At 36.6% G+C, this 13,284-nt stretch overlaps 1 protein-coding gene across 1 annotated transcript; it reads left to right on the top strand.

The window, feature by feature from the left end:
• The first annotated feature begins 411 nt into the window (after positions 1 to 411).
• On the top strand, positions 412 to 6,434 carry LOC135718075 (uncharacterized). The gene is made up of 9 exons (XM_065240366.1): positions 412 to 438; positions 2,014 to 2,180; positions 3,235 to 3,448; positions 3,540 to 3,615; positions 3,842 to 4,101; positions 4,216 to 4,305; positions 5,415 to 5,485; positions 5,887 to 6,026; positions 6,277 to 6,434. Exons 1-9 carry the CDS (start codon positions 412 to 414, stop codon positions 6,432 to 6,434), a joined length of 1,203 nt encoding a protein of 400 aa, XP_065096438.1.
• Positions 6,435 to 13,284: the final 6,850 nt, after the last annotated feature.

Genomic DNA, 13,284 nt, shown 5'->3' with positions numbered 1-13,284 from the left:
ACAAAATTCATAAATACACACACAAATAAAAACCATTTACAAATGCACTAAAGATTTAAAAAGGCAAAGGATAAGATTCATACATGTATTTCTGATGCACACACAAATATATCTTGATTTGCAAACTGATTGCGTTCTGTGAACTTCACTGCATTTGTGTGTGAATTTTGAGACGCCCCTGACTTGCCTTGACACACAAATGACTTTTTTTAAACAGGGAATGATCTGCAACCAATGAGATATCTCCAATGTTTTAGCCAATCACAAGAACGCACCCCACGTGGGGGATTGCTTACGTATCAGCCAATCACATGAACGCGTTCACCCAGCGCGCGGGATATGCATGTGGTGCGGGCGCGAGCTAGCTAGCGTGGTGGATTGTTGTCTTTCAGTCAATAGTGAGACCTCAACATGGCTTCTGGAAACGACAGGGTAGCGGTAAGTATAACTTAAAGTGTTTAGCTAGTTATCTCCTTGTTATGAGATGTTGTTGTTCATGTTAACCTGTCTAATTGTGCAACTATCAACATAAGCTAGCGAGCCAGGCTAGCGCGTCTGCATGCTAATAGTAGGTTATGTGACTATCTCCGCTGTCGCTGCTGGCTTTTTGGTTCCGCTCGATATATCTGCGGAAAAATGCTTATGTTGTTTTTTGATTGCGGGATTTCTGTTTTTTATTGATAACACCACCGGAAAAACCATAGATAAGTTACCCTCTCGTTTTCAGTCACATTCTGTCTTGTTTAACTACTGGCCGTGTCAGCTCGCGAAAGTGTGTTGCTCGTAAAAGGCGAGTAAAAACATTATTGAAATTGTAGTAACGTTAGACATTTAGTTTAATTGCTAAACTACAAGTGAACGGAATTTCAATTAATTTGATCGACGACCACGGAGTTTTACCACCCGCAAAATCTGCTTGAATGGAACAAAGAATGTGACGCAGCCAAAATAAGTTTGTAGTAGATGTCTGTAGAATGCGTGCGAAATTTATTTCGTGTCAAATAGTAAAGCTGTAGACCATTTCATGTAAACAGTACTGGTCCAGAAACACTTCCTGTTTCAATTTGTTACTGTCATTGACTGTGTCATATCATTATCTTTAAGATGTTTGTTTAACTTTTTGATTCAGTTCTATATGTTCTGTTGGTTGTATTTTATCCCAACGTTTATCTAGTGTAAAAAACCGAAACAGGAAGTGCTTCTGGACCAGTGTTGTTTACATCTTATGAAATGGTCTATAAAAGTAGTTTTGTTAGATGGAGTTATTATCATTGCAGATAATATAGTAGAAGTAGAATATGCAAAACAGCTTATCCAGAAAGATTTGGGTCAATATCTCAAAAATTAAAAAAAGTTATAGCAAAAAAACCACACATTTTTATGATTCGGTCACACCTTTTGTTCAATTTTAATGCAAAACCAGGGACAAAATAAAGTGCTGTCTTTGGAGTTTCAAATGGCCAGTATTTTGTTATTCTTGAACCCATTAATATGGTATTGGTGTCATTTTATAGGATTTTCAAGCTCTCTCTATCTGAAAAAAACTGGTTTAAGCATTTAACCATGTTTAAAATTTTAGTCACATACCTACTAGGCATGGGCCGATTACCGGTTTCAAGGTATACCGAGGTTTAAAACAGTCAAGGTTTCAAAACCACTAAAATGTTCTGTGATACCGTCTCCAAGGTATAAGCTGTGTTTATACAAAATTCATTAAATCATGAAGTCATGTGATTGATTTGATGTTTACATTTAATATATATTACGAAAATATTATATATGTTTTGAAAGCATATTATAATTTAAAGGCTTTATTGTACCTGGCATTTGAAAATAACAAATTTTAGTGTCACAATGGCAATACCGCAACACCGTGAAACCGTGGTATTTTTGCTAAAGGTGATCATACCGCCAGAATCTTATACCGGCCCATGCCTAATACCTACTAATAGGGTCAGGCTGTTATCTTTTCTTGAAGTTTAAATTCTTGTAAATTAAGTGATTGTTTGACAGGGTCTGTCGCCCCAAGCTGAGGTAGCAGCTCGGGCTTTTGTGCAGTTATTGGCCCGGGAGCTGTCTTCGGCCCCAAGCGCAACGAGAGAGAGTACAGTAGTCAGGGCTGGAGGCAGTGCTGCTCCTCTGCCGGGTAGCGATTCTAGGGTGAGACAGGCTATGAGAAGGTGATACATTTAACTTATTGTCTTTTTTGGGTTTGGGGCATGCTTAATTGACATGAATGTTTGGGTAAAGAATGTGGCTAAAGCAGAAATTCACATAAAAATGGACATTTGGTGCTTAAGGAAAGATTATTCAGTCCACTAAAGTTTTTGGTACATGAATAAAGCATCATGTATTGTCTATTAAGTGAGACATGTTTACTTTACTGATGTGAGTAATATTCTTCTGACACATTTAAAGCGTAACTAAACCCCTGGTCAGAGCCTGACTCCGCCCACTGTTAAAGGAACAGTATGTAAGAAATTTATATCAATTAATAATAAAATGGCCTTGATATGTCACTAGACATTTAGAAATAATTTTCATTTCAAATACTTATATCACTGACAACAGTGGTCTGGCCAGGATTTTGTCATTTAAAAAGTGGAGTTGCAGCCCTCAACTGATGTTTATGTTGTCATTTTGTGTATTGGCCACTAGTTGGGTTATTGCAGTACCAGTTTTAGCCACAAGTTTTGTTATTGCAATACCAGTTTTGGCCACAATCCAACATACTGTTCCTTTAATATTTGAAAAATGCAAGAAAAGTGGGCAGATCCCAACGGAGATAGAGGGGATGAACTAAGCTCGTACCAAGTGTGTGGTGAGATCGTAACAAAGGGCGTGGTGAGCTTGAACCTGCTTACGTCACGAGTTACTTTTTGGACCCAACATCCAATAGGAAAATTCAACTGCAGGAGCCACCGTTCAACCTGAAGAGGGCAGCACTCAAGACGTTTTTACACCATATATTATAGTATTGAAACACTTTATATCCAAATGTCAAAAAACTTACTAAAATCAATGAACAGCACTAATAAAGCATCATTCTTACAGATCATTAACTAAAAATTGGTTTCGGGTTTAGTTACTCTTTAATGTTGGTGTCGGGAACAGTTATGAATAGTTTTAGTGTATTTTATACTCTTATTGAGACATTGTTTAAATTATTAAAAAAGAGGGAAAAAATAAAAAAATCTGGTTTCCCTGCAAAGCTTGTTGTCTTTCCCACATCAGGCAGTTCCCGAGTATGTTTAATAATGATCAGCCAAGAGGAAAAAGACGATTCTCGACACCTGCCGCTTGCATTGTAAAAAGGACAGACTTTCACATTTATGTCCTTTCGGAACCCAGTCAGTTCACACCAAAGGGCTCAGAAGAGCTAGAACTTGCCCATGCTGGCCTTGGGAAGAGGATTTTGAGTATACCAGACCACTTGAAACACGATGAGGTAATCATATTGTATATAATATTGTAGAATGGGTAATGATTAAAAATGTTAATCATTTGCAGAATAGTGAATCTTTTTTTTTTTTTTTTAGATTGTAGCTCTACTTGAAGAGGAATATCCTAAACTTAAGACCTTACAAGGAGGTTGGATGTTTTTCAAGTCTACAGGTAGACTTTTTTTCAAATCTCCAATTACTAACAATATAGCTAATGTTTTTCCAATTCAAAACCTCAGACATGTCATCTGATGTCCGGTGATGAATTACCATTCACACCACTATTCATGTTATAGAGGACAGTACTAGAATTCTTTTGCCTGACAAAATATATATTTTAATAATAATGATTCTGAGACTGCAAGGTTTTAAAGGACTCTTACTACTTTTTAAAATAGGTGGTAGCGGACGTCGCAAGCTGTCAATAATTCCAACTGACGCTGAGGGTTACTCCACAAGGCTTCTTAAATCAGCATCCAACAATGGGAAAAACATTGTATTTGTAGTTCCACTACAGGAGAAGCTTTCTACTGAACCACTTTCCTATGATTCAGTAGAGTTCGCCAAGATGCCACAGTCCAAATGCATTACATGTGGCAGTCAAATGCCTTTGCAGCTGTTGCCGTTGCATGTGGAGGGATGCAATGGCACATTGACTGTAAGCTGTATTACAAGTCTCTCATTTCTCCTTTTTAGTTTGTTCAAATGTCTGTTTCAAAGTATTAAGTATTTGTTTATTATATATTTTTATAAATGTATTTTATTTATTTAGGAGAGTGAATCTGGAACATCTCTTGATGAAGATTGTTCAGTTGTTGAGCAGCCAGTCCCATCTACCACAGGCATGGATGAATCCTTGACGGTAATAGATTTAGTCTTTTCTGTTGCTTTGGAATTTTAGTAAGAAAGCATTATTAGTTTTAATCATCACACAATGTAAGCAAGCAGAAGTTTTAGTACACATATATGTAATGCTTGCAGATTATATATATAATATATATAATTATAAAAATGGGCATATCTCAAACTGAATTTTATTTTTTTTACTCTGAGACACATGTACAACAATTTGATCAATATACAGGGCTCAACGGAAAGATTTTTTTATACTGGCCCGGTTGTGCCAGTGGTACATGTTTTCCCTTGCCCTGCCAAACTTTTACTGGCCCCACAAAAAAAAAGATTTCAGTGTAACATATTTAAAAAAATTATTCAAAAGTCGAAAATAAATGTATGAAGAGTTTCGTTGCAAAACGAGATAACCACCATTTTTTTAATTGTTCAGAAATCTCGTTTTTTGGTTGTGCATTCCAATTAATTTCAATTCATCTGCAGTTGGTTTGTTTGATTTAAACCTTCATAACTTAAAAAATACAGCTAAGTAACACCATAAAACAAAATAATACCAGATAAAGGATTATGCACCATGCAGCTTTTCTCATGAGCTTCGATGTTTTGATTACAATAGTTGCTTTGTCTGCTTTACCTAAAAACTTACGGCAAACTGGAAAACATTGCATAATTTTTTTTACCCCAGTAAATGTCTGCTTCCAAGATGTTAAAAAATTACAATTTTGTTTAGCCTCATAATTATAGGGTACTTCTGTCTTAATGTCTCCTTGCTCTACCAGCTGACATAACATGCAAGTGTCCACAACCAATAGGGTAGGAGAAACCTTAAGACATTGCTGAGAAGTTAACGTTTGCAGCGTTTAAAGTTTGCCTCGATGGTAACATTACATATTGAATACATACAGAAAAACGGCCACAGGCTGAAAATATATTTTAGTGACTAAGAGCAAAGCACTGGCCGGATCTTGCAAGTGACAATACTGTTTACTGGCCCGAATGTCTCTGCCACCGGGCAGTCCTTTATGTTGAGCCATGATATAACATGTCTGTAAGATGCAGAAAACATGACACTATTTTTATAATAATTTCATGAATGAAAAGTATTGACTTTTTTTGCAGGTCTGCCCAATCTGTCTTGCATCGTACTCAGCTGATGTTCTCCCATATCATGCAAGCACATGTGGTGACAGGTAGGAAGATTATGTTTGATAGATTCAGGTAACTGATAGTCAGACATTATCAGAATGTAATGACATGTTCTGAGGAAGGACATGTGTAAAGCGTGTCATTTCATTAGAGTATTACGTTAAGAATGATCAGAGGAACACCTTTCTGCACAAGGGGGGGGGGGGGTGCAAACTTTGCATGTTGAAGTGTTTCTGGAGCTACTGGTTTACCAAATGTTTTATTCATATTAATTCCGTAGCACATTTAGTTAACCTAGTTTTGTAAATTAACTCCATGTCTTAATTTTAATATAAACATTTGGCACCACTGACCAACTAGATAAAGTAATCACCACTCATGATTTGGCTGTTTCCCACTTTTCCAAGCATTGTTTTTTTTTATAATTTATTTGGTCTGTTCTAAGAATGAACTGTGCTCAACCCAGCATAGCAGCCAGTCCCTCAAGGGGAGAAGAATTGCCCGGACCCTCAAGGGGAGAAGAATTTCCAGGACCTTCAAGGGGAGAAGAATTGCCAGGGACCTCAGTTCCACAATCGTCAGCAGGTAATTTATGCACAATTTCTGCTATAGTGTTGCATTGTTGAAAATAATGTTGTCAAAATAACTTTTGTCAAGTGATTAAAAAAAAAAGGAATATTGTTTTCAAGTACTTCCCCGTGACATTACATTAACCTGTATGGATTTCAAAATGTCACTGCTAAAGCAAAGTTATTCTTGCTTTGGAAATAAGTGGATATTAGTATATAATTTATAAGGCCCTTTGCATCAACAACTTTTTTGTGTTAAATTACAGCTTCAACCTGGGCCACTGAAGTCGACCCGCAAAAAGCATGCCAGTTGTTTAGAGAAGATTTGCTGAACCGTTACTCTGAAAGTCCACGCCTCTCTCTATCACTCGACATGTTTGATGCAGAAGAAGAACAGGACAAGTGCATTGATTTCCTTCTATAAGAAGAATAATGTGAACTGGGCAGCTCCATTCAAGTGCAGGCTGAGAGGTATTAATAAAGCCTGTAAATTTTTCCATTTTGGTAGTTATTCACTGAATTGATTTGAGTCCATGTCCCTTAACTCCCCTGTATTTATTGTGTAAAGTCTCAGAAAATGTTAGCACAATAGCCATTGACATAATCTGGTCAGTTGTCTTTTTCATCTTAAATTTTATTTTCCCCCAAGGAGATGCAGCAGTGGGTGATGGTGTCAACAGACATGTTTTGTCAATGACCATGCAGAAATTGAAAACTGGCTTCAGAATAAATTTAGGTTTGTATATTCAGTGCCTTGCGAAAGTATTCGGCCCCCTTGAACTTTTCAAACTTTTGCCACATTTTAGGCTTCAAACATGAACCTATAAAACTGTATTTTTTTGTGAAGAATTAACAACAAGTGGGACACAATCATGAAGTGGAACGAAATGTATTGGATATTTCAAACTTTTTTAACAGATAAAAAACTGAAAAATTGGGTGTGCAAAATTATTCAGCCCCCTTAAGTTAATACTTTTTAGCGCCACCTTTTGCTGCGATTACAGCTGTAAATTGCTTGGGGCATGTCTCTCAGTTTTGCACATTGAGAGACTGAAATTTTTGCCCATTCCTCCTTGCAAAACAGCTCCAGCTCAATGAGGTTGGATGGAGAGCATTTGTAAATTGCAGTTTTCAGTTCTTTCCACAGATTTTTTTATTGGATTCAGGTCTGGACTTTTACTTGGCCATTCTATCACCTGGATATGTTTATTTGTGAACCTTTCCATTGTAGATTTTGCTTTGTTTTGGTTTATGGTCTTGTTGGAAGACAAATCTCTATCCCAGTCTCAGGTCTTTTGCAGACTCCATCAGGTTTTCTTCCAGAATGGTCCTGTATTTGGCTCCATCCATCTTCCCATCAATTTTAACCATCTTCCCTGTCCCTGCTGAAGAAAAGCAGACCCAAACCATGATGCTGCCACCACCATGTTTGACAGTGGGAATGGTGTGTTCAGGGTGATGAGCTGTGTTGCTTTTACACCAAACATAAGGTTCGATTTTGGTTTCATCTGACCAGAGCACCTTTTTCCACGTTTGGTGTGTCTCCCAGGTGGCTTGTTACACTTTTTATGGATATCTTTAAGAAGTGGCTTTCTTCTTGCCACTCTTCCATAAAGTCCAGATTTGTGCAGTATATGACTGATTGTTGTGCTTTTGACAGACTCTCCCACCTCAGCTGTAGATCTCTGCAGTACATCCAGAGTGATCATGGGCCTCTTGGCTGCATCTCTGATCAGTCTTCTCCTTGTTTGAGCTGAAAGTTTAGACGGACGGCCGGGTCTTTGGAGATTTGCAGTGGTTTGATACTCATTCCATTTCAGTGTTATCGCTCGCACAGTGCTCCTTGCGATGTTTAAAACTTGGGGAAATCTTTTTGTATCCAAATCCGGCTTTAAACTTCTCCACAACAGTATCTCGGACCTGCCTGGTGTGTTCCCTGTTCTTCATGATGCTCTCTGCGCTTAAAACGGACCTCTGAGACTATCACAGAGCAGTTGCATTTATACTGAGAATCCACTTGTGTGTAATCAAGTCTGTTTATCATCATTAGTCATTTAGGTCAACATTGGATCATTCAGAGATCCTCACTGAACATATGGAGAGAGTTTGCTGCACTGAAATTAATGGGGCTGAATAATTTTGCACGCCTAATTTTTCAGTTGTTTTATTTGTGAAAAAAGTTTGAAATATCCAATAAATTTACTTCCACTTCATGATTGTGTCCCACATGGTGTTGATTCTTCACAAAAATTACAGTTTTATATCTTTGTTTGAACCCTGAAATGTTGCAAAAGGTCAAAGTTCAAGGGGGCCGAATACTTTCGCAAGGCACTGTATAAGTGTTTGTGTGTGTCATCTAGGTTTTCATGTTGGAGTACTTTTATTTTATTTTTTGGACACTGTCATCAAATGAGGGAATGATATTGTAAACTCTACTTCTAACTTAATCTAAATGAACCTCCAAAGACAAATTTGGGTCTAACTGTGATCAAGCATGCTTTTAAACATAATGCTCAATGTTTCTTGGCCTTTTTTTTAAATTAAGGCTCTGCTGCTACTAAAACCCTTTTTGAGGGGGATAAAGAACATAGGGTTCCCTCAGCAACTGCTGTCCTGCGGGAAAGCAACCTATTTGAGATGGCAGGCCGTATGATCGGCCATTCTTTCCTGCATGGTGGGTCCAGCTTCTCTGGACTCAGTTTGCCTGTGGTGACCCTATTGACTGGTGAAAGCATTGACACTGCAGCATCAGCTCTGACACTAGAGGACTGTCCTGATATTGACCATCGTGAAACAATTGGTTTGGTGAGTAAATTGGTTACACATTGCACATTTGTACGAATTACAAAATTTGTATTAATGTCACACATGTGTCTGTGCTGAGACATTGTAGAATCTGTGATTTCCAAATATTTTGGTGTGTGTTATTTACTCCAACTGTTATTTATTTTTATTGTACCTTTTGCATTTTTGTGTATTGCCTGGTGACAACTTTTCATGTAATTAAATTATTTTACCTTTTGTGAATGTGTACCTGTTGTAGCTGAAGAATGCTGAACTTACTGCAGAAGAAAACACCAAAGTGACTGATCTTTGCCTGTTCTGGGATCTTCCATTTCCAACCTCCACCAATCGTGTCTGGTTGTTCCAGGAATTGCTTTCACATGCAGTAATTATTTTTATAAATTACCTTGTTGTATTTATATTGCAGGTTGGCCATGTAACTCATGGTACATCTGTGCCTACAGTCTCTTTCCTATTAAATATTGCCTCCTGTGTAAATGTTACCTTCTGTCCTGTCAATTCTGTCTGCAGGTACTTCACCGTGTTAAACAGCCAATTAAACAAATACAGAAAGGCCTTAAACAAACAGGAATCTGGCCACTTCTTTCAAAGAGGGCAGATGTCCACCCCATAATTTTCCCAAGGGAGTCAAGTGAGGAGCTTAACCCACAGGTAAACACTATTCACACTACACGATTTTAAGCCCGATTTGCTGCCCGGCGACTGTCGGGATGTGATCAGGGGTAAATCAGTGATTGATAAGCGGTTGCCAGTTGTTACGTGTGAACTACTCAACTTATCAAAACTCAGACACCAGCCAGATATCTAGCATGAAAAAAATCTGTAGAAGTTGGCAGACTTGACATCCAGCCAATTTAGCCATTTATTATTCAGCCATTTATGATTTTATTTTTGTAAAGACTGCGTGTAGTTTTGTTTAGTGTCACAGGGTTGTTTACATCTTAAATGAATTGTTTATTTCAGTTATTTTATTTTTGTGGGTGAATGTGAGGCAAATTGTAAAGCGCTTTGGATGGCCATGGGTCTATGAAAGCGCTATATAAATGCAGTCCATTTTCCATTACATATGTGACCCGCTGTGGCGAAATGAGTCGGAAGTCGCAACGTTCCATTTTAAGATATGGGCCGATAATGTGGAAAAACAATGAAAGAATACATTTTTTAGCTAATTTCAAAGAACAGATATTCAAAAATAATCTCCCAAAATTTTTGTAGTCTAAATAATTGAGTTATATGACTATTACAATTAAAAATGTTTTACTGGAAATTAATGAACATTACTTTTATCAAATCCTCTCGTGACCTCGGAGCATTTCCTGGTTATCCTCTGAAGCGAAATTATCTCTGCTCTCCAAATATGTGTTTCACTTTGTATATAGAGCCAATCAAAAAGCTTAGAAATGTACACAAACGCCAATCATTCGTCAATGGGAAGCCCCGGGGCACGCGATTGGTCCAGCGATCCTCTCGCTCCCCGTCGCAAATATATTAATGTCTTTGTTCAAATTAAGCTATAAAATATATAAATAGTTTATCCCTTTAAAAATGCAATAGATTTTGAAAGATATCTACATAAAAACGGGCAAAAAACTTTAAAAGCGTTTTTCTCAGGTTTTCAGTTGGAAAAAGAGGGCAGACAACCATAATTCAAATGTGTATATCTTTAAAACCATTCAAAAACTTTGACTAGGATATCATTTGAAAGCTTATGATTTTCTCTTTCCATTGATACTAAAATCTCAATTTTGAACTTTAGGACTCATTTTGCTGAATCATGTCACATATGTTAAAGTTGTGTTACTTATGTGACACAAATAGATTGTTCATTCATAAAAAGATCAATACAATTTTAAGATCACTTAAAATAAAAGTTTCAATCCTGACATGAAATATGTGGTAACACTTTACAATAAGGTTCATTAGTTAACATTAGTTAACTACATTAGTTAACATGAACTAATAATGAACTGCACTTATACAGCATTTATTAATCTTTGTTAATGTTAATTTCAACAATTACTAATACTTTATTAAAATCTTGTTAACGTTAGTTAATGCACTGTGAACTAACATGAACAAACAATGAACAGCTTTATTTCCATTAACTAACATTAATAAAGATTAATAAAGACTGTAACACATGTATTGCTCGTGGTTTGTTCATGTTAGTTAATACATTAACTAATGTTAACTAATGAACCTTATTGTAAAGTGTTACCAAATATGTTTATATTTGATCCTTTGAAGACCGTGATCCAGAGCATTACCTGGCCACAACCCAACCTTGACAGCGACGAGGATGAGGACGACATTGTTCCATTGGAGAAAATCAGTCTTGTCACTGGATTTTTGAGAAAATTCATAGAGGAAGGTAATACTGTAAAAAAAAAAATTCATTATTTTTCATACTCCTCTTAATTCACACAATTGTTTCCTCATAGCAATCTCAGTTGCTACAATAAAGTGGTTCTTCATATAAAATGTGGTAAATATGCATTTGTGTTTCATTTTAAGTGTGAGCTGGTTTACTGTTTTATTTTCAAATAGTCATGTTTCTCTCCCTCCTCCTCTGTGTCCTCTGCACTGTGCTTTACAATAGCACAGGGAAAGGAGAAGACATAAATGTGATGGTTACTGTTAAACAGTAAAGCCCAGTCGACACTGAGATAAAAATGAAACACAAATGTTTATACGATTGCTAAATTAAACTTCATACTTTGTTTACATTCCACAGTATTTAAAGCAGCATTTAATATAATCCTTTTGATGTTCTAAACTAGGAGAGGAAAAGAGACTACAGGGATTTTACTTTGTAGAGTTTGTACTGTTTAAGTTCAGCACTGTGATATTTTGAAGTTTAGCACATTATTATTTGTCATCTGTTTTAAAGCCTGTCTATACAGCAAGCATTGTTTATGTGTTATCTTTTGATTATCTATGAGTGCCATAACTGGATTTGTTGAAAAGAATGTTATGAGAGAATCGTTACTTAATATTTTTTGATAGATCTACTCCCATGTAAAGTTTTGAGGAGTCACAAGTACAATTTTCTCTTCGATAGCGTCACCAGATGTGCTGCGTGACCTGATGAAGTTTTGGGTGGGGTGGGAACTGCCAACAAGAGAACTCAATGTTGCGGTTGTGACCTCAACTTATCCAGTGGCTCACACCTGCTTCTACAAGTTGAAGCTCCCCAGCCACTACCAGACCTACAAGATTTTTCACCAGGACTTGATGATGGCCCTCAGTTCTGTAAGTTCTGGCTTTGGACTTGTGTAGGTGCAAATGTCATCAACTTCTTGCACTCAGTTCCTCTTTTGAAATGGAATCACTTAGAGTAATTCCTGAAAATTTTTGCACCATTAATGGTACAAAGTTTGATTATTCTACTTGATTGTCAGGCACCACATTCACCTGTCAATAGATACTGTTTTGGTGATTGTTTTTAGCCTGTTTTTTTTTTATTTGCACTAGTTTTTTTATTTTCATGTTCTCAATCTAGCTGCCAGTGTCTAGTTTATTAACCGCAGACTTCCATAGACATTTAGTTGTAATTATTGAACAATTTATACAGCTAGTACATGTTTAATACATTCAGATAATTAGGTAGATACCAGTTTCTGTAATGTTACTGTTGCCCTTTTACAGGCAATGTTCTAAGAATGTTGGTTTTGTAAAGCCGATTTGTCTAAATTTGTTATCCCTTTACAGTGATGTGTGTAAATACAACTGTACTTCTACATTTGATACATTTACACAAGCCTTCACAGAATGTTGTGTTCCATTGAACAATATTAAAGGTTTTAAACATTCAGATAATTAGGTAGATTCCAGTTTCTGCAATGTTACTGTTTTACAGGCAATGTTTTAAAAATGTTGGTTTTGTAAAGCCGATTTGTATGAATTTGTTACCCCTTTACAGTGATGTGTGTAAATACAACTGTACTACTACATTTGATACATTTACACAAGACTTCACAGAATGTTGTGTTCCATTGAACAATATTAAAGGTGTTAAACAAGCATTTTTTATGGTCTTAATGTATAATTGCCCTGGTTGATGTAGCCATTTGAAATGGCCTCCCTCAATATTGAACCAATTCCAAAAATGTTTTCACCCGTTACAGGGACAAGGTTTAAAAAAAATACAGGAATTTCTTTAAAGCAATAAATCAGTTCTTTATTAATGTCTTATTTAGAAATAGCATGCAAAGTGCAAGTAAAAAATACTTTTCATACTATTAAGTCCTTAGTCCCAGCAACAAACAAGACCCAAAGGACCTGGTGCCAACATTTCAATTCCACCTAAAATGTCCTGAATACATGCCCCAATTGTGTCAGGGCTGTTTTGGCAGCACAAGGGGACCAAAATATATGGAAGGTTGGTTTTAATGTTTTTGCTGAAAGGTTAAACAAATTAAACATTCCAATAATAATTTTTCGGGAAAGGCTTTCCTATGGAATTTTTT

This window comes from Paramisgurnus dabryanus, chromosome 11, assembly GCF_030506205.2.
Source record: "Paramisgurnus dabryanus chromosome 11, PD_genome_1.1, whole genome shotgun sequence".
Classification (NCBI taxonomy): Eukaryota; Metazoa; Chordata; class Actinopteri; order Cypriniformes; family Cobitidae; genus Paramisgurnus; species Paramisgurnus dabryanus.
This window is presented reverse-complemented; position numbering and strand designations above follow the sequence as displayed.